Source organism: Taudactylus pleione, unplaced genomic scaffold (genome assembly GCF_031769625.1).
Source record: "Taudactylus pleione unplaced genomic scaffold, aTauple2 ptg000828l, whole genome shotgun sequence".
NCBI classification, from domain to species: Eukaryota; Metazoa; Chordata; class Amphibia; order Anura; family Myobatrachidae; genus Taudactylus; species Taudactylus pleione.
The window spans coordinates 1,807,365-1,830,386 of record NW_028285230.1 but is presented as its reverse complement, the minus strand read 5'-3'; the positions used below and the strand labels follow the sequence as shown (position 1 = coordinate 1,830,386).

The window sequence follows — 23,022 nt, the reverse complement described above, 5'->3', positions numbered from 1 at the left end:
TATTGGGCATCATCGCCTGTGCACACTGGCCGACGCACACACGATATATCGGCGTTCAGCTGAACTACCAATATATCGACCAGTGTGTATCCAGCAAGAGACGCATTTTTGGCAAGACAAAGACGCCCAACGCTAGCAGAGTTGCACGGAACCTGGAGACTCATCCCTCATCGCTGAACCAGGACCTTGATGTGGAGTTGAACACAAGTCGACATTGCGAGCTCGCAAATAAACACAGATATTTCCCCATAAGCAGAACTGACCTATGTTCTGTGAATCAAGTTTCCACTATGCACTATTTTGTATCCCTTATTATCTGTTATCGATGAGTTTATGAAGTCAATTAACAGCAAATTAAATTGATTGAAGTGGATTCCTCCGGGGGGGGGGGGGGGGGGGCACATAGATATCAAATTGGAAAACTTCCTCATTTTAACAGATTTAAATGACTTTATGTAAAACTAGCTGTGCTTCTGTATCCATAAGTATTGCCTCTCTAAAACAAAGTAAACATTACAATGAATATTAAATGTATTATACGAGTCTAAAAGATGCCTGAAAATGAGTAAGGAATGATAGCTCCAGGTTACAGGCACAGACACTTTACATTAGAAGCATATTGATTTAATGACCCTGCGCCTCTGATCCATCTGAGGTTACACAATATTAAGTATAGATTTCAATCATATTCTTCATGATATATTTGCCCTTGAAAGATTAAAGGACAATGTACGCTGTAATATAATGTGAAGAAGTGATCTATAATTTTCATATGTGGAAAATGTCCATATGTTTAGAATAGTCGTAGTAGCCGGTCATGTATGGGCTCTTTTACAGCATTCGCTCTTTCTGATGTATGTATTGTAGGCTTTACTTTTTTTAATTTATTATAAAAGTCAATGAAATAGGGCTGAATGAAGGCCCCATATTCCTGGGCTGCAGAAACAGCTCATGGAAGAGAATGACTGATAGCATTACGGTACAAACACATTCCCCGACCCCGCGACACATTCACCGAAACACTCTGGGCCCGATTTCACTGGAGATGGATGGTACTGCCAGCAGTCGCAATATGCGAAGGACTTCTCTGCACCCTCGTTATTAAATGGGTTTCATCTTCCATCAATTTAGGAAGAGATGACAAGATGGCTACCGGTCAGCAGTCACTGCAGTTGTGACCTGAGAAGTTCACTTGCCCAAATTTTTATGAGATTATATATATATATATATATACACACACACACACACACACACACACACACACACACACACACATACACATAAAAGACTGGAAACGGTCTCTCTTCTAGACCAGTTTCCCAAATTCCGCCATGTGCAGTCCAAGTTTTAAGGATATCCATGCTTTAGTAACTCAGCCAACTTGATGTAACCATCTGGATTCAAGCATGGATACCTTAGTTTGGGAAGCTCGGGCATAGACTGTAAATGCACATGCATTATTCCTTCTCGAAAAGGTCACTGCAGCAACAAAATGCACTCGACCCATCTAATTGGTACTTACCAGTCATAATTATAAACAGTAGCTTCAAGCTAGGTATTATGGCTTGAAAATGATGCATCAAAAGGCCCAGCGTGGCTCATCCTTAATACTTCACTGAATTATTATTATTTTTACCAAAGCAACTCATCATTTGGCATTATGCTTAGTGAATGCATTGTCTTTCAATGATAGAATCCTTTAATTATTTTTTTTTTACATTCACTACAATGGTGCCCAAACCTCAGCAATCTACAGCCACTTATCTGCCTGCGATTTACCCGTAATGTTCATTTCTGCACATCTCCCTGAATGCATTCATGATTCTTACTTCCTAAAGCTCCTAGACTATATAGGCTGGCTGCTGAATTTAATACATTGACAACACCTATAGTAATGAACCTGATTACAAACAGTAAGTAACACTTCATTAATTGGAGAGAGCAGTTGCAATTCAGCTCTGGTCTTCGCTGCAAGTGAGTTTACCATCAACTGAAACCCCCCCACACTGCGCTTCTACAATGTTCACTTTGTTTATAAAGTTGCTGAAATAATGGAACAATTGGTGCACTTGAGTCTGCCTCATGCATAGAGAAACACACGGCATATTCTTATCCTGACGCTGTTATCTTGTTGCTAAGTTACTGTTGCCACGATGCATGTCCTCAGCTTTTTTTTTTTCTTACTAGAAACCGAATGATTGCTAGCGCTGGAATAATCAAGCGATTATCTCAGTATGAAGTTCAAACAGCTTTTAAAATGACACACGCAGTACAGAAAAGGAAAGCGCTTTACCGTTATGACTCCCTTCCCTGCTGGCTTTCCATTTCCTAAAACTAAGGGTCGTGTTATCTTCTTGCTGGAAACGATCTAAAAAAGAAAAAAAAAAAGAGAAGACGACAAACATTACTCGGCGATGCTTATATGTAAGACAAATATTTAAAGATCTCCCAATGCAGATATCATTGTAATACATGTCACACGCATTATATTCACTACCTGTATGCAGCACAGTGAATACTTGCTTAATTGAATGAAAATTCAAGGTGCAGCTTTTAGTCCTACTCGGAGGAAGGAGCTTAGAAGTAAAAAACAAAACAAAACAAAAAAACACCCTATTCTCTGGTTACTTATTATCTTGTCATTAAAAAAAAATATATAAAACAAAAAAAACGTGAATTTTATGTTTTATTTTTTTTCTCATAATCCACTATGTAAAATGTTTTTAATTAAAAAAAATAAAATTAAATAAAAATAAAATTTATATAGTTTATAAAAAAAATATGAATCTAAATAAGCAGTAATTGGTTAGGAATGCTGCTAGCCTGGTATTTCTTCAGCACTGGAGATTTTACAATATCACTATATGAAATATACACTTTATTCCAGATTAATTTGCAAGGCTTGGATTGATTTATGTACGCTGTATGTTGCTCACGTAATCCCACAGAAAGCCCGTGCTGGGCCAAACCATGCGTACTTCTGCCTAAGTGCATAGTGCCGCACGTCACCTGGCAGCAGCAGCAGGAGTGTCATTGGCAGATAGTTCCTCAGTCATCTGCCAGGCAGGGAAGAGCAATGAATTCTCATATAGCAAGCATGCAGCAAAACAAAGTATGCGTACCAAATAAGATTCAACACTTCCAGTTTCTTTCTGTGATGTTCTTTAATTAAAGAAGCATAAAGGGCAAATGCTTAAAAATTCCCAAGTGCGTGTGCGTGCCTGTCCTAAGTGTGTGTATCCAAGCCTGTCCTAAGTGTGTCTGTCTGTGTGTGCCTGTCCTAAGTGTGTCTGTCTGTGTGTGTGTGTGTATGCATGCCTGCCTGTCCTAAGTATGTCTGTCTGTGTGTCCTAAGTGTGTGTGTGTGCGCATGCCTGTTCTAAGTGTGTGTATGTGTGCCTGTCCTAAGTGTGTCTGTCTGTCTCCTAAGTGTATCCTAAGTGTGTGTCTGTGTGTGCGTGCCTGTCCTAAGTGTGTCTCCTAAGTGTGTCCTGTGTGTGTGTGTGTGTGTGTGTGTGTGTGTGTGTATGCATGCTTGTCCTAAGTGTGTCTGTCTGTGTGTGCCTGTCCTAAGTGTGTGTGTGTGTGTGTGTCTGTCCTAAGTGTGTGACCCTGTCCTAAGTAAGTGTGTGTGTGACAGTGTAAGATTTTTCCCCTCTGTACTGTTTGTTTGAACATTTATATATAGTATTGTTTGAGTTCATTATTCTCATTTTCCCCGTAGGGCACTCTGGACACTTGGTGCCAACTTATAGTGTTCATTCTAGCACCCTGCATCTGTCACACCCGTGCAGTTCCTCTTTCCCGCCTGGGGTGTCGCTCTCTGCTCTGGTACTTCTAGCACACTCAGCTGGTGCAACAAACTGCTGATATACAGTGAACACCCCAGCAGGCATCACAGGACTTGAGGCCATGTGGCAGTCAGCACAGCCATCGCCAGAAACAGGGAGCCGGGGCTCAGAGTTTATTACTAATGTATTTTTCAGTCACTTAGGGACAAGTGGAGAAATTGCCCATAGCAACCAATCAGCTTCTACCTATCATTTACAGAATGTACTTGATAAATGCTAGCTATAGCTTTTACAGATGTTTGCGCACACGTCTGCTGCACTCAGGCCTACCCCAAGGGACAGCCGGCATTGTGCAGATCAATCAGCGACAACTCACCGATCCCAGTGTGCAATGGAATTCCCCCAGGAAGTCATGATCATATAACTGTGTGCTGGACTTGTCCTGGTCAAAAATGGCAAACTTTAACTTCTGCACTTCTTCAAAGTGGTAGTTGGTTGTAAACTTCTTGGAAAATACAGGGTTCAGATTATTGACACTTGTTTCGGTTCTGTCAATCTGGAAGTGAAAAAAAAAAAATTAGCCATCCAGACATTTTTTTTATGGAAAATCATTATTTGGTCATATGGAATTACTGATTACATAATAAACATTACACATATTTTTGGTTCCTATTGAAAGAGGATCTGAAACTGGATGATCCTGAGGTTAGGTATTCTCAATTACAATGAGCATCAATTACATTAAGTACATAACAGTGATCAATATAGGCCATACATTTTTTTTTAAAATTCACAAGCCTACAGACAAATTTATGTATTAAAGATTTCAAAACGAGTCATAATGCTTTTGGGGGTGGGGGATATTTTTTTCACATATATTTCCACACTTTGGGCCTGAGTCAGACCCCTAAACGCAAGTCGGCCTTAATTGCTCCCATACTGAGGGCATGTGACCGTATGCAGGCCTGTACGAATCTCTCCAGCGTGGCCACCCCTATCTGTACGTCTGTTTTTGTTTTTTTTCCTGAAAACTCTGCGTAACTTCACACACTCAACCTCAGAGACTAAGCGAAAAATTCCGTTACTACCCAGTCACGCCCATTCAACCACAGAGTTCCGTATGCAAATACCGTATAACCGACTGGCGTGTGCAAATACTCCATATTCTATAATAATGCCGCACTGTACTCCAATTTACGGACAGAAAAGTGGTGGTGAACTGCAGTAAAAGTGGTCTTTTTTGATTAGAATCAGAAGTCCACTTACTATTGCATTAATACTATTTTCTGCTTCCGACAGTTTTGGAGAATATACACCAATGTCGCAAAATCTGCCATGTTCTAAAAAAGATATCAGTAGCTTATCACAGCTGTGTCCCTCATTGGCATTTATCTTTAAATAACCAGCATAAAAAAATCTGATTGGAGGCTATTGCAATATTATGCCTTTAGGAATTATTTTATGGTTCATGTAGTGCCAGGAATTCTGGTATGCGAAACAGAATGGCGTGGAGCTTCCCTGCAACATGCCCTCATGAAATGATGTAAACCAGACATTCTGAGACTTCCTTGGCGCCTGTTTGATAACAAAAAATAAATATTAATTTATGAATGTCGGAGCACATGCGGCATCTGGATGGAAGATAGACAATGAATAGGTCGACGGTTAATAGGTCGACACGTTCAAAAGGTAAGCAGGTACAAAAGCTCGACAGATTAATGGTCGATGGCGCAGAAGGTCGACACAAAAATGGAAGACACTTTTTTTTATGGTTTTTCAACATTTGTAATGTTAGGGTTAGCGTTAGGCACTTGGGGGAAGGTTAGGCACTAGGGACAGGGTTAAGCACCAGGGGAGAGTTAGGGTTAAAAATCATAAAAAAAGAAAAAAAGTGTTGACTATCTTTTTGGTGTTAATCTTCAAAAAAAATAGTCCACATGTTCAAGTCAACTTTTTGAACTTGTTGAGCTTTTGACCTTGTCGACCATCTGGTGTTGACCTACTGACTGTTGACCTATTTATTCTGGACCACACCCGCACATACATCCCTGTACAAAAGCTGAGAGCGCCTGACTTCCATCTTTAATCTACTTACTTGTCCATGTCTGCAAACACTATGCAAATAAACTGCTGTCTATTGTAGGTGTACACAGAATGGGCTGTTTAACGAGCACTCTAGGACAGTCATTACTGGTCTGCAGCTGCTATAGAAGATGGATCTGTCTCTCGCTTAGATGAACTGATATGGCAGCGTGCGCTAACATGGCATGACTCACAAGTGAATGGAACGTTTTTCAATCGGTTTGGGAAGTGTTGCTAAGCTATTTTCCTGTTGGAAATATTTCAATATAACAGAACAAACCTTGAAAGGATTTAGGGCGGAATCCAATTAGCCCCGAACATTGTTCGGGCACTAATGGATCCCCCCGTGGCTCTCCAAATAGTCCCGAAGTCCGAGCCGACGCCGGCAGATATCCAGGATTTTTTTTTTACGGGACCTGATGTGTCTCCAAAAATTATTCCCGAATAGTGCTGTTTTTTCACCAGCGCAACGGCGAAAACACATAGGTCCGTGAACTTATCAAGGGTTGTGTGCGTTTTCGGGCGAATTATCCGATTTGTTCGTCCGAACAAATAAGAGAAGGTGAAAAAAACAAAAATTGTCGAACAACGGGGATTGTCTGCGAAAAATTCCCGTTTTTCGCCCCCGAAAGAATATCGGGGCTATTTGGATACTGCCCTTAATATCCACCTGCAGGACTGTTAATAGGACATGCAGTCATAATATCGACATGGTCCAAAAGTCGACATGAAGAAAATGTTGACATTGACAAAATGTTGACATTGTGAATGTCGACAGGCAGAACGTCACCGGTCCATTTTAGTGTTAATGTTAGGCTGTAGGTTAGGGCTACAAGCACCTGATTACGCTATGTCGACGTTCCAATGGTCGATATTCACAGTCTCATCATTCTGGCACTGTCAGTGTAATGACCATTTTGTCATTGAGAACGTGTCGACGTTCTGGTGCGGACATTCTGATTGTCGACATATAGTACCACACCCGTTACAGAGTCCACACACACACACAACCCTCTGTAATCTGTATCGCAGTAACGGGAGACATATGGGCGGAATCTCCGCCATTTTGCCACATGCTGAGGCACAGTGGCTTAGGTGAAAAGTCAAAAAGATGGGCTCACTGAATAAAAGTTTAACACAAGCTTTTAGCACTAATTGGAAAAAAAATGCACTTTTATGGAGCGTACACACGGTCAGATTTGTCAGACTTGTCAGATTTGTCAGATGAACGATTGAACGATTAAACGATCTGAACGATTTGAACGATTTGAACGATTGAACGATTTTTGACTGCATTAAAATGAATGGAATCGTCCAAGTCTGACTGCAAACCCATCAGATTTCAGATATCGTTATCTGACAAACGGGAACGCGCATCGTTGATCGTCCATCGTTCAGGCATGTCAGATATGAACGATTTTCCTTCAGATATGAACGACTGAACGATTTTTAAATCATTATCGTCCATATCTGAAGAAAAAATCTGATCGTGTGTATGCACCATTAGACTTCAAAATACAGTTGACCTGCATGAAATGTTTAAACCCAGCTGTGTATTTTGGGTTGTAATAATCCCTTCCTACACAGGTTCTCTTGCGGAGGGCATCGAACAAGTCCTTTTCCTGCAGCTTTTCCATATACAAAAACTCACACACCGGCACAAGCTCATCGGGGTAGATCAGAGTAGCTCATATGTACATGAGTGGCCCCCCTGCACATTTACCCCTAATGTAAGGAACGTCCACAAAAGTGGGATTTTATGACAATAAGCACATTAAACAGTAAACATTGCATATTAAAGTAGCCGTCAATGTATAAGGAAATGGAAAAATGGGATAACGTACTCAAAGAAATGCTTTAATGTGAGCTAGCACTATCCCTAGCTTCACAGATACATCATGTCATCCTTGACTAAGAGCTTCCATTTAGAGACAATGCGGGCAGACAGAGTGGTGACATGCTATCGCAGACACACATTAAAGTGTCCCTATGATAGACACCAGCTTTGTGGGTGATTAAGACCCCCTCCCCAATAATTGTTCTACCACTATGACTATATCTGTTTTTTCAGTCATATAGCGCCCCGCTTACCATCGCAGACGCACAGTGAAGAAATTTGGTTGGCTGCGCCAATATTAAGATAAGAATACAGTAGGACCAAGTGACACAGCTGAGGCATGAGGCACTGTATGTTGTCACTAGCTCCTACCTGAAGCTGCATTCTCAGTATTATCAGTTCAGCCAACAAAATGGCTGCTGTCACTGTGTGTAGACAATGGGCACAGGTTCATGCACAGATTTATGCCTTGTACATTGGAAAAGTCCCTAATGGACCACCTCTGAGGCCTTTTTTGACTTACACAACAAAAGCTACATAGAAGATTTCATAAGACGCGTTCAGAATGTCTCCTATGTGACACGTCTTCACCTACAGATGACATCCACCATTATAGTGAAATTGCTGCATTTGTGTGCTGCCTGGCCTCTGCTATTGACTGCAATAACAATACACAAAGATGTCATTGCTCGGTGTATGGATTACTGGAGGCAGAAGTAATGATAGCTGTAACAATTAGGATGGATTGTGCTGGGAAATGTCACTGCAGGATGTAATGAGAAAGTGCATCGATGTATAGGGCAGAAATTGCCCAAATTATCAGGGTCGTTATCTTGTGAGGTAAATAACCCTTTCATTACTAGGGCTGTGTGCCTGACGTCTACCTATGGACCCATGCCAGTTGTGTGTGTTGCCTAGCCTTTGCAGGTAATAATTTTTCCTTCTATCCAAACATAGGCCCTCATTCAGAGCCGTACGCTCTGAGCAGAGCGCACGCTCTGAATGAGGGCCGGGCTCCATTTTCATGGAGCGTCCTCCTGGACGCTCGTATAGCTGTGGGTCACCACCCACAGGCTATACGAGCGTGCTTTTTGATGGCCGCGATGGTCGAGACCATCGCGACCATCGAAATTGCGAGCCGGAGCCTGCGGTTGAGGTTTTCAACCGCAAGCTCCGGAGTGATTTTGGCTCTATCAGAGCCAAAATCACTCCCACTGACATCACAGTGGGCCGGCTTCTGACGGGAGGCGTTCCCGTGGGAACGCCCCCGTCAGGGAGGCACGCCCCCGGCACGCCCACCAAAGGGGGCGTGCTGTCAATCAACATTGACAGCACGCCCCCTTTGATCGGACACAACGAGCGAAGGACTTTCCTTCGCTCGTCGCGTCTGGCGCATGCGCACGACGGAGCTCCCTCCGTCGTCCGCATGCTCAGTGCATAACATCGACCCACTTGCGAGCGGACAGCCGCTCGCGAGTGGGTCTGAATCAGGCCCATAATTTATATATATTTTTCTATTTAGGTTTTTTCAGATAGTGGGGCAGGGACTGATAGAAGTGATTAATAAGTGATGATAACAAAATTATATTGATAATAATAATCTTAATACTAAGGGGGAGATGTATTAACGGCGACATCGCCATTGCGGTACATCCCCCCCGACTTCGCGTACATACCGCGGTTCATTACCGCGGTATGTACCAAGGATTTCGCAAAGGACAGCTCTCTCGATGAGAGCTGTCCTTTGCGATGCTGCCGGGCAGAGGGACTTCCGGGTTGAACACCCAGAAGTCCTTCTGCGCATGCGCAGAAGGACGCGGGCCGCGGGGGCTCATGGGAGGGATCCGATCGGATCCCTCCCAGTCCCGAGCGTCGCGCAAAGAAGCCCATAGGTTTCTATTGGGTAACGCCACCTGAAGGTGGCGTTACCTAGCGAAGCGAAGCAGCAGAATGCAGCGCATTCTGCTGCTTAATACATACGGGGAATGCGCTAAAACCCCCGAAAACTGCATTTTCGGGGGTTTTACCGCATTTTGCCGTTAATACATCTCCCCCTATAGCTGCATACACACAACGATTTTTTGAACGATTATCGTTAAATGATATAGTTTAAAAAAATCGTTCACTTTCTGAGTCAAACGATGAACGATTATCGTTCATGCGCGTTCACGTTTGTAGTTCAGTCAGACTTGTCAACTGAATGATTTTCAATAAGGGAATATGGAAAAATCGTTTGTAGTTCTAAAAAAATCGTTCATCACACTTTTAAAAATCTGACAGATAATCTGACAGAAAATCATTAATAAATTCTTTGGCAACAAAACGTGTGTGTATGCAGCTTAATACTACTACTAATAAAAAAAAAAAAAAATTATTACAGAAAATAAGCTAAGTTGCTAAGTTCATACTTGCCTGCTCTCCTGGAATGTACTGGAGCCTCCCAATTTTCGGGAAGTCCTTGTGGATTCCCGGGAAAGAAGGCTACCCTCCCAGATCCCGCTCTTCTCTCTCTGGCAAAGTGGGCGGGGCCTTGATGACAAATTTGTAACATCAGGCAGAGTCACCTGTGTATAAAGGTGCATACACACTAGACGAGAGTGGAACGACTGTACGATTACAACATTGTAATCGTGCAATCGTTCTTCATCTTGTGCAGTGGATAATGTGCCCACAATGAACGATATGTCGTTCAGTGCAGGCACCCACTCTCATTCCTGAACATGGGCAATCTGTCGGTTTCGTCAGGTTGGCCTGCATGTTCAGGCGATGATAGATGTCAAAAATGAAATTTTACTGGACGATTTATGAGTGATTAATGAGCGATTGAACGATAACGATGCCGCTCATTTTAATCGTCTAGTGTGTACGCGCCTTAAGAATTAAATTTGCATCATTGTGCAGCAGGGGGCGGAGACATGATGATGAGAATTGCATCATCATGGTTCTTCCAGAGGTCAGGTCAGTTTTTGCTTTGAACATTTCTGCCCCTGTGGTAACTGGTATTTAGTGGAATTTACAGCAAATTTATGTAGAGCGAATAATAATTAAGACATTATTAAAAAATTAAGAGTGCATTCAATGAGTCTGGGGAACACATAGAATGATATACTGTAATAGAGATATCTATATGGATACATCATGCTATAGACACAGTAGATGGAGTGGTATAAGATGGAAATAAATGAAGGAATTCAGAATGGAATCTGTTTATGGTATATACAGGCAAGTCCTAATAATGCAGTGGGAGATGTATCAAGTAGTGTAAAAGAGGGGAGAAGTTGCCCAAAACCACCAAACAGCTTTTTTTTTATATGTACTTATGTATTGTATAAATGTTACTTCAAATTTGATTGGTTGCTATGGACAACATCTCCAATCTTAAAATCTTATATAAAACATAATACAATTATATAAAAAACAGTAATAGAAAATCTGACCACTTGGCTACTTGCTCAGACTACTGAATGAAGATGGAAATGCCTTATTGTGGCCTCTCTTACCAGCGCAAACCAGAATTTCTATCTTTCATTATAACACTGGCTGTATAGTGTCATCCAATGCATCATACTAGGCAATCTTGGCCAGAAATGCATGGGTTAGTGCACTCCTCACCCGAGAGGAAAAGCACATCTCACTATACCGTAGTTTTTAGCTTTGCTGAGAAATAGTGATGTCATAATCAGGGTAAGGCTGGGTACACTCCTCAGCAATGCGCCGACCCAGCGACGCAACGATGCACTGTCGATATACGACATCACCGAACGCACGGCAGGTTCCACCATATGTTGACATGATCTCTTTTTCCATGTTACACAGATTCGTCAATCGCATCGTTCCATCTTATGTGCAGCACAAAATTCATCAAACGATGAATTGGGTGAATTTGGGGGTACACACTATACAATGGTGATTGCCATCCATTGCGGATTGCAAGATTCACCAACATATTGTATAGTAAATACCCAGCTTTAGCTCACAAGTGACTTGTGTCATTGGCCCATTTACATAGCAGAAGGGGCATATAACAGATGAGGGGGCCCATGTGCAGCAGGCCCCCCAATTATGCAGTGGGAGGACTCCCTTCGCATACCTGTGCCAGCAGCTGGTGAGCAGTGCCCATGTGGCAGAACACCCTGTAAGTGCTCCTGGTTGGCACCACCATTTTCCCATCGATATTTGGGAAAGCTGTTACATGTGCAGTAAAGCTGAAAGACTCTGGCACAACGCAGAGTCTTTGCTGCCCGCTGTGCCAGTGCAATCCTTCTGAATCATCATAGACAGACGGCACCACCGGGAGCACTTTATAAGGGCATCTGCCTCTTGGAGGCACTGGTGGATATCACATGGATGCAGGGTGAGAAGCCCCCTTGGACCCATGGACACCATACACCCTGCGCCCATTATAGATACAGCACTGCATAGCATCCTGTGTGACAACATGAGCCAACCAAAAGAGGGGCAATATACAACACAATACAGGTCATGCTTGGCAAATGCAAGACGCCAAAACTGAAATGTAGCCTATGTAATTGTTGTTTCATGGATCTCCTCATTAGAAAACATTTTTTTTATGATTTACAGAAACTCGTTACACACGGTTAAAGAGAACCATAGTCCTATTGCAAAGATAACAACAGACCTTTCCAAATACCGCAAAGTGAGTGTGCACCTATGTATCATGTGACAGAAATACAAGTGCACATTTTTTTGGGATCTTTGATTTATTTTCTCTTTAACATAAAGAAACACCACTTTGCACTATGCAGCTGATCCTGTACGTAACCTGCATAACAAAATGTGTAAGTTCTGTAGACTTAATACTAGCGCTAGTAGGATCTTTCACACAGCTATTCTGTGCCTCCACCTCCTTCCACATCACTACATCTGATGCATTTGGAGTAACCAGAAAACAAACAGCTTATATGCGCCTTGGATATATTCTCCCCACTGGAAATAACGGATTCTCCTCAGCAGTTAATATTCAACAGATATATTTAGGAGATATTACAATGGTCAAAGCATCCATTTGTTAGTGGTGACAGATTAGGAAACTGGTAGCACTGCAAATAATATTAGAAAAACTAATTAGCAGGATTAAGAGCTGAGCCGGACACAGTCAGCGTGACTCAGCTCTGCACCCACGCCCTTCCTCTTTATCCCACACATAAACCAGCTCTCGCTTCCCTCAATTGTATCCAATCCCTCTACAGCCAATATGAACTAAACTAATCTAGTAAAACATATTGGCTTCTATCCGCTATCATGAAAAGAGAAAATGGTCCGCTTTAAAGGAGCAGAGGGCCTGATTCAGAGCGCTCGTAAGCGGCCGCTCGTTCGCTCCGAGCAATGTTCGCATATCTCCGCATGCGTATGGGTCGTAATGCGCATGCGCCAACCAGTCAGTGCGGTCGGAAAACGTGTGTTCGCAAAATTGCAAGTGCCTGCTAATTTGAGTGACAGGATGAGGAGTTTGTGGGTGGTAACAGGGGAAGGTGGAGTGGAGATCCGAACGCAGGCGTGCCAAACGGTTAAAACGGGCGTTTTAAGGGTGTGCATAATTAACAAAGCGGCGTCATCGACCACGTCACTTGGTTGTTTCTTAGCCTGAACTGTTCGCATAATTGCGGTAGGAAAATCCAACCACAAGCACTGCGAGCAGTTCAGACGCCTTTCGATGTACTCGATTAATCAAATAAATAGCGGAGATGACGTAGGATGCGAGCGGCCAGGGGGCGTCTTTGCAAAATAGCGAGCGCATGTTTCGTTCGCTCGCTCAGACATAGAGGCGTCAACAGACCGCAAAGAGCGAGCGCTCAATTTAAATAGCCAGCCCCTTTTTCTGAACGAGCGAGCGCAAATAGCGTCCGGCTCTGAATCAGGCCCAGAATCCCAACGCGTTGAGTGATTTTTTGAAGAAGACGCTTCACAGTCACCTGGTGCATTATTAACCGTCCAAATCCTAGTAATAACTATAGTGGGATCTTTTGTTCTTCCCAACTAGCTGTAGATAGGGGACCTGATGCAGAGTTGGACAGAGATGGTCTATATAAGATCCTGCACTGTACATAGTTTGGATGTTGGCCACACCCACGTGACTGCACCATCCCTATCCATGCGCTTGTGGAAGTAGCCATCATCATTATCTGCACTTGCACTAGCCCCGTAACTGGTGATACCTGCGCCCAACTCATTATAGTCTACAGCTGCACCCACAGGCCCTCAGACCACTTAAGCTGGGTGCACACTGGAGCGAACGGCATTTGTTCCGACTTTCCTGATGATTTCCCTTGAGCCCAGAACAAGCGATATTGAGCTTACACTGCCAACGACCGGATGCTGTATCATATGCTTTGTTCATATACAATTTATCGTTGCTCCTGTACACACTAGAGCAACCACATTTAAGATCATGGCTGGGAGTGGCAAGAGGTGACGTCTTCAGAGGCTAAATCGGAATGATATATCGCCTGGTTGCCCGTACACACTAGGAAATGTGACCATATAGCTAGCGTTATCGCTGTTTGAGTGCAGCACGGACAATTAGCGACCATCGGGAGTGCTCAATCATGCGTACTCACCGAGCAATGCAGATGATTTGACGTTCCGAAATGGCAAATCAGCCTAGCTTTAGGCTACTAGCAAAAGTCCCACTGGCACCCAGTTACCCCCCACCCCCATCCCTTCGGCTGGTAGTGTAGATGCCAATGACTGTGAAACACCCGTAGGTGCTCATAGTTGCCTGTACTTGGCTACAGAGTGCACAGTGCTAAAAATGGCAAGATCCATCCACAATACGGAATTGCATATAACTTTGCATCAGCCCTGAAGGTGCCAGGTGCCCTCTGTCAGTCAGTAATCAGTAGCAGCCCCTTGTCTCTTGTAGCCAGCTATGGTGCAATCTACTACAGAGCAGGATTGTTGAGGGTTTTGAAGCTTGAAGGTTGTTAACTTTGTGCTATTTAACCAGGAGTCATCACACTTTTGAATGACAATAGCAACTATACAGACCAAAGCTGTACAAACTACAACATATAATATGATTAACAGTTAGTCAGGGGCAAGCCCATGCTCTGTGAGGAGTTATTTATCACTTCTATTTGAAAATATGTTGTGTTTAATATTGATCTTGCGATCTAACTGCCACCGATGTGCCTGGACAAACAATTTATAGGTTCCACATATCCCTGCAGATCTAATATGCACATATTACTACACAATAAAATGGAATGGGACGGTATATAAATACTATCTGGTCACAAATCATAGATCTGACATGCTTGTGTGTGTCGTTATTTTAATGATGCCGCAGAAAATCTCGCTGGCTACACTGAAGAACTGCTGTGGTTGTTCCCAGGCTGGATACCAGAAAGTAAGGCACCGCTCTTTAACTGCTAAGAATACGGGCTGCTGGTGATCACGGACAGACAGACAGCATTCCTAATGGATGGCACAGAGTGGAGACTGGGACAGCTGCGAGGGAATACCAGTGTGTAGTACAGGTAGGAGGCACCATCAGACATGGTAATGAATTCCATGTGGGTTGCTGTCCAAGTGAAACCCTTGATAAAGGAACATAGGTCAGACAGGAAAAATAAAAGGTACATAGGGCTCTTCCCCTGAGAACTAACAACCTAATGATAAAAAGCGGAGCAAGTGTGGATCACTATGGAAAGTGGGACAGTCGCAAAGGATTACTAGGGCAGGTGGTATAGGTGGGACTTGGGCAGGCTACAGTAAAGAGATGGTTTACCAGCCAAAATTTGTGACTTGATGACTGATCAGGCTGACAGGGGATTCTATACGTAGGGCGTAGGTGTACATTGGAAAGGAAGATAGATGCAGGTCAGAGGCAGATGCACAGACAGGGCTTCCGATACAGATTTGATATGTATGAAGGGGTGGTGGTGTTTACAGCGACACAGTACATTTCAGAGGACACAGGGAGCCAGCGTAGGGATTTGCAGTGTGGTGCAGCAGCGAGATAGGTTTGGTCTTGCCGTGGCATTTAAAAAAAGAGATGGATGTGTGAGTGAAATAGCAGATAAGAGAAGGTGGCAGTAATCCAAGAGGGAGATGATGAAATAATAGATAAGAGTTTTGGTTGAGTAAGAAAGGGGCAGATCTTAATATTTTGAAGGTACAAGTGACAGGACTGGGTAGAGACTGGAAGGGTAAAGGATAAGTCCAAGGCATGTGTGACACTAAAGCAGCGGACTTTTGAGACTGAGGGAATTGTAGCGTTATTGATGGCGTGAGAGATTTGAAGTTGCTATGAATAAGGATAAGCTCTGTTATGGACATGTGCTTTAGGCAGCATTGGGACATCCATGTGTAGATACCAGAGATACTTGGTTACACAAGATTGCACAGAAACGTAGAAGTCAGGAAAGAGACGTAGCCTACGATTCCAACAGCTTAGAGGTGGAAAGCGATTAGTGAGAAAAGCAGATGGCATTGTGTACCCAGATAATGGAAGAAGGATGTGCCAGAGGTAGAGACTCAAAGAACCAGAACCTTTTGGATATGCAGAAAGTGAACCAAGCAATGACTATGTAATAAACGCCACTGCACTGTAGGATGTGCCATTGGATATGGTCAAAATTCCGGCACATGGGATGCCGGCTCTTAGAATACCGGCGCCGGAATCCCGACACCTGTCAGAATCCTGACCGCCGGCATCCCGAAGGTAAGTAGGGGTAAGAGGGAGGGTTAGGAGTTCGGGTTAGGCACTAGGGGAAGGGTTAGGGAAAAAGGGGGGAGGGCTAGGTTTAGGGTGCGGGGGGTGGGGGAAGATTAGGTTGAGACACTAGGGGGGGAGGTTAGGGTTAGGCACCAGGGAGGGAGGGTTAGGATACCTACCGACAGGTGTCTGTATCCTAACCCTGTCGGGATGCCAGCATCGGGATTTTGACCGCCGGGATCCCATATGCCTGCAACCTGTGCCATAGAGGGTAATCAAAAGGTGTTGAAAGCAAAGCAAGGGGGCAGGTAAAGCAGGTAAGGTGCGATGAGATGGGTGCAGCAACTTCATCGTCAAATGCTGGAGAGAATGGACGGAGTCTGGAGTTGAGATAATAAAAAAAACATAGGTTAGGTGTGCGGGATTTGGTATTCGGAAATGTCTCATTGAAGTATGGCATTTAGGTCTATAAAGAGGATACATCTGATTTGTCTTCAGTGACTATGTAGACACAAGAAAGCTGGAGCATGTTTAAAGTTATAATGAACGCATTGTTAAATGAGTTAAGTGCATTACAACCGTGTCGGGGTCCCGGCTAAGGCTTTCCTGTGCCTACATAATCACTGTCAGCAGTGGCTGTAGACTCCAGCATCCCATATGAAGTAGATAACAAAATGACAGACTGTGAGGAAGGACAGGTAAGGCAATGCTGGCGGGCAAAGAAGCCAGGGGAGGATGCCAAAAAGGCATTGGGGGTTAGAGCACCGGTTGGATACTATAGAAGTGAGTATTATTGCTTGACAAGTGTATGGGATGTGCTGTAATGTGAAAGGTTGCCTTTATAGTGGAAGAAGTTAGTTTGGCAGCGAGATTTCATCCTGTGAAGCTCAGCCGTGCAGAGGCACTTTTGCAGATGGACGGTCTGTTTGCTGTGCCATGGTTGAGTGCGTAGAAGGGGAGGGGAGAGGACAGGAGAGGACAATTCTAGGAGACAATAGCTGTGAAAATGAGATGTGGATCGGGTTGAGAGTATTTAGGCGTGTGTGTAGATTTGGGTGCAGGTGATATCGGTTAATGGTGCTTGTCAACTGGTGATTGGTGTTGGTCAGAAGATACTGGTTACTGGTCAAAGTGTGCTGCTCTCCGTCAAATTGGTGTTACATTAAATGCTGGGAAAATGTATGTTTATATGGCACTACTGGTCACATAGCTAGAAAGGAGAGTGACCTAGGAGGTGTGCCCCCTAATAATAGGTGATGCCATTTGGCCAATACAAATCTTAGCTGCAACCACCGGAAAATGTCATTAACAATCGCCCTCTTAAGGTGACGTCATTATCTTTATCGACTGGCTGCAGCCCGATGAGCAATGGCTGAGCCCACAAAATTACTCCCTCCACCACATGTCGGCCTGCAGGTTCACTGTAACGGACACAATTATTTCAAGCATTCTGCATCATTCTTTTTTGTCTCCTGGTCTTTACCCCTCCACCTTGAAGAACATGTTGGCGTTTGATAAAAAAAAAAAAAAAACCCGCAATGTAATATAGAAAATGACTTTTTTGCATTGTATAAAGTAAATTAGCATCACAGACACGTCAATTAGCGAGAGAACACGGTACAGAATCAGAGGGAGAAAAGGCTTAACAGTAGAATCCAAGCGACACAGACAATGTGCTACAAATAGACATAAAGACTGTTATTATGTAGCATTTATTCTGTATAGTACAAACACTTTGCTTTCTTTTAAAAACACAGAAAATACTTTTTACATGGCCCATAAAAAGCTCCTGTGGGTTCCATTAGACGGATTTAAAAGGTCACCGTTTCCTGTGCTTATAGCCATAAAGAAACCTTAGAAAAATATTACCATAAAATTAGCACAACTGTGAGGGTAAATGGTCCCGCTGTCTTCATTTACTGTACTATTTTGTGCAAGAAAGACTGCCCACGCAGAAGATTATCAGGTTGCTCTTTAGCCTCGTTTATCCAACAGGAGAGTTCGGCAACAGCCTGCTTCGATTAGATCCATTTAGGACAGGTAAAATGGGCAATAACGCAAACGTATTCCATGACGGTGTGAATTATTTTGTTCACAATGGTGCAATCACCTAGCAATGCAGGGCAGGGTCAGGTTGCAGCGGATACTGAGATGCAAATAAAATGCCGGAACAACAGAAACAGCAACAAATAGAGAAATTGGAAGTTCTCCAACTACACAATGTCCTGGAGATAATGATGGGCCGGTAAAATATCCTATTAGGCAGATAAATAGATAATTATTTGTGAACAAGATGAAAGAAAAAAAGGTTTCATAATAGACAGATGGCTGAAATGACCAGGTTTAAGGGGAAATTTCAGTACATTCTATTGTTTTATTTTATATTTTTAGCATGTATTACAAAACTTTAGGTGATCAATGCTCAGCGCTGTAATTTTAACAGGAATCTGTTTAATATAGAAATTGTATAAAATATCAATTGTACTTGTCAAATATTCTAAGCCCAACCAGGTCTGGCATGACTTGGATTAAACGAAAGGGCAGAAGGCAGAATTCAATTAGAAAAAAAAACAAAACAATATAAAATAAAAAAGTAGTGAAAATCAAAAGTAATATAGGAAACAAAATCCACAATAAAAACATTTTTTTTTTGTTGTGTGATACAGGTATTACATCGGTTTTGCAATTTCACCCTCTGTGGACTGAGAGCTGTATCCCTATAAATAATACCTCTAAAATTGCAAGTTCTGGAGGCAGTCCTTAGTGAATGTGGATTGGGCAAATAACCATGCCTACTTTCACACCCACATTCAAAAACAAGTTTTTATTTTGCAAAACATCATTATTCAAATGGGATCAATGTGTGGCGAATGTACGTTTACTGGACTGTACCCTGCTTTAACATAGGGAGCACAGCTTTATTCTCCGAGCAAAAAAGACTTGAATTCCTACAACCTCAGGAGGTGGGAGATTTTGGGACTCATCCTCTAGTCACATATTGCCCTGCCCTGTTGCCCTTTTACATTTGCAGGCACTCAATGTAAGTGTAACCACATAATAGTGCAAGATGTTATATAAAATAGTTCTGATTTGCTCTCCCCGTTGTGATTGAAGCCATAAACAATAACATTTAAATAAATAAAGGGGGTGGTCTTACAGTATGTAAAAATAAACGATCACGGGGGGAATTATTTTCTGACCAAAAAAACATTTTCAATGGGATAAATTTCCCATATCAACCATTTCACTAATGACCTCTGCTAATAGTGACATAACATTTCTGGCCAGAAAGATGTCCAGTCCATTTTTTAGGTTGTTTGATTAGGATCTATAAACACCTTATTTTAGGCAGAATTCATCTAATATAATCCAACCTAATTACTTCTATAATTCATTCTTTTACGAAAGATACACCAATTTCTCCCTTCTCTGGTACAAGCAGACACATGGGCTAGGATATAGCTAAGTATACACTCCTCAACATCAAACTCAAATATTACGCACTGCAGTTGGCTCATATAATTAGTGGTGGCAGCTCCAGTACAGGACATGAAGACTCAATTTATTGGGGTGGTGGGGGGAGAGGTTATTGATGACGTAATGCACCTCTGGATATGCAGGATATATGGGTCTGGAAAATCAAGCGATAGAATAAAGGGAGTAGCTAGAATGGACTATGACACCCCATTATGGGAAACCTAAAAATTAAAGAAGATATCTATCTATCGAATATATAATAATATATATATATTATTTCCAAATGAAAAAGTGGCATTCAGTCCGTTAATGGTGAAAAAAAGTTCATACTTTACTGCATTAGATGCACTGATACAGTAAAGTATGAACTTTTTTTCACCATTAATGGACTGAGAGTCACTTTGTCATTTGGAATTTTGTGGAGGGGTTCATAGCCCCAGGGTGAGCACCTCAGCAAGATATTTGTGGCTTGTTGATTTAGGAGTGCCGATAATTTTGGAAAGATAGATATATAGATAGAGATATATATATATGTAGGGAGGTGCTATATGGCTCTGACATGGATCGTAAGCAAAAAGGCAAATATAATTAGCAGGCAACGTTGACAAAATCTATTTGAGAAGACTTTGGAGTCCATGGAACAATATTTTATATATATTAACAACTTTGGCTTGATTTTAGGACGCAGTTCAGGAACAGGAAACCATATGTGAAAGAGGCAGTTGTAAACCAAATTTGCTGTAGTCAATAGATCAAGAATTATTATTATATTTGACCTATTAAGCATTAAAAAGTCTACACAGCTCCATATCTGGAGGGGGTGGCAGGACATAAACATTGTAAATACAAATGTGTTCTCATACATCTAGCCTCAATATGCCACTTGCCTGGTGTGAGTGAGCCGCCAGGTCCCGTTACTGTGCTATCGTCTGGTTTCTTGTTTTGCTGAAAATGCGTCTATGTCAGGATGCGACTAGGACGCCCCAGTTGAATGTGCTGGTTAATGTGATAGGCGACACTTGTATATCTGTGTGTGACTGACACGAAGCACAACGGAACTTGGAACGAAAAAAGCTGCGGACGCTACATTGTAGCACTTTGTATTCAGATTCCGAGACTCAGTCGCACACAGATATACAAGTGTCGCATATCACATTAATCAGCACAGTTTCCTGGTGCGTCCCAGTCGCATCCCATCACGACTTAGACACATTTCTGTCAAAAAAAAGGCGCCTTATATTAGTAGAGTTGCACAGGACCTGGCGTGTTGAGGCTAGATGTATAAGGACACATCTGTACTTACAATGTTTATTTACGTTTGTGTCCCATATAGCCCCTCTTAGCGCCGCGGGATCCTTGCCAAAATCTGCAAGAAGCAACAAAACTACATTGCTAGCTTACAATGGCCTCTGGGGTGCACAGTACTTGTACAACTGTGTGAGAAAGTCGCAAATATGTGTAAAAACATGTTCCGATACGAGCCGCCGCGCCTATTCCTCCCACCATGGGCCGTATTCAATTATGAACGAAAAGCCGTTTTCGCATGGTTTTTTTGCGATAATTACACCATTTTTTTTTTACTCCGTAATCAATTCCGTTCTTGCCTATGCGAAAAGTCACGGCGCTGAAATAGGCGATACTTTTTCTCCACAGAAGAGCAGGTGAAAAAAAAGTGTAAAATCTATATAGGGTGCAGAAGTTGGGAAACCACTCAAAACCCTTGGTACACCCCCCCAAGGGACAATTCACCCAAAAAAGAATTAAATTCCAGGAACACCCCAAAAAACCCCTTTGAAATTTGGGGCGAAAATTACAAAAGTGGGGGGACAACTTCAAAAACTAGCGAAATAAGCTTCTGGGGGTGCTCTAATTAGGGGTCAAGTGTTTTTGGGATTGCAGGTGCTTGTATGAAGGAGGAATTTCACTTTTCTAAAACTTCACTTTAGAGTCATTAAAATATGCTAGCACCCATTTTCAAGTACCCAAATTTGACAGGACGACTTATTTTCGCCAAAAAATACTGCGTAATGCCATTCTTCACCACTTTTGCAAGGATGCTAATAACAAGGATTTTAAACAACTTCAGTACCCCAATTAGTTTTATTAGGGCTATTGGAACACGTCTACATTGCTCTCCAATGTTAGTGCATTTTTTTGGGGGGGTTCAGTCTGATTTCCCCAAGTCTGACAGCACTTTCCGCCTGTTCTGCATTCGCCGCTTGCCATTTTCGCCTGTTTTGGAATGGAATACGGTGTAGAGCGGGGACGCGCATGATCTGTTTTTGCGTCCAAAACACACGATGTAGACGAAAAGTTGGGCAGGCATAACTTTTTTGCGGATGCGAAACTAATTGAATACGGCCCCATGTCCAGTTATGCTAAATCTGTGGCATAATTTAAGAGGCTCAGTATATGAGGACACATCTGTATAAGCATTACTTCTTTGGGGAATTTAATGCAAATGGACTTGTAAAGTTATGGACCTTGTGGGAAAGTAACCTGGAAATTCTCTCTGATGAAGACTGGGAAGTGTCCGCACATCAATTTTGTCCGTGAAGTGTCTACAGGTCCAAAAATATGTCCTCCTTAGAGATCTCGTGCTTCCATAAGATTAATGAGGTTTGGTGGAGGGCAAAGACCAAATTGGTGTAAGTGTGGTGATGTGTCAGGCGCACTCTGGCACCTCTAGTGGAGGCATGCAGTAAGCTACAACCTAACAGTTACACAATGAGCAGGACCCTAATGGCACAGTGTAGTATTATGTGAGGTTATGTCAATCTAAACATAGGAGGACTGTTATAAAGTGCACAGTCATATAAAATAAAATTAATCCTACATGGTAAATTATGGTACTTAATTTATCATCACCACCTTACTTGGAAGTTTATGCCATAGTTTTACCACCCTACAGTAAATTTAAAAAAAATTGTAAATTTTAATGATACAATTGTGAGATTTCTAAATTTTTTATATTTTGTTTATTTAAAAATCTTTCTGCTTGGTAGATCATGTATGTACCAATTAATAAGAGCAGGAGGGCATTTAAACACTGCCTCCAAGAATATTTTGTTTAGCCTTTGATGAATTTGCCAAACAGCAATGAAACAAGTCAGCAATTATTAATAATATAAGAACAATATTTCTTTGAATTTGAT

At 42.4% G+C, this 23,022-nt stretch overlaps 1 protein-coding gene across 1 annotated transcript in view; it reads right to left on the bottom strand.

Annotated features, from left to right (window-relative positions):
- Positions 1-23,022, bottom strand: part of CPNE2 (copine 2) — a 119,780-nt gene that overhangs the window by 26,995 nt on the left and 69,763 nt on the right. Inside the window, exons 3-4 of the mRNA XM_088458387.1 lie at positions 4,168-4,347; positions 2,294-2,368 (exon numbers count right to left, since the gene is read on the bottom strand). Coding sequence (XP_088314513.1) covers positions 2,294-2,368; positions 4,168-4,347 — 255 coding nt within the window. The remainder of the gene's footprint in view (positions 1-2,293; positions 2,369-4,167; positions 4,348-23,022) is intronic.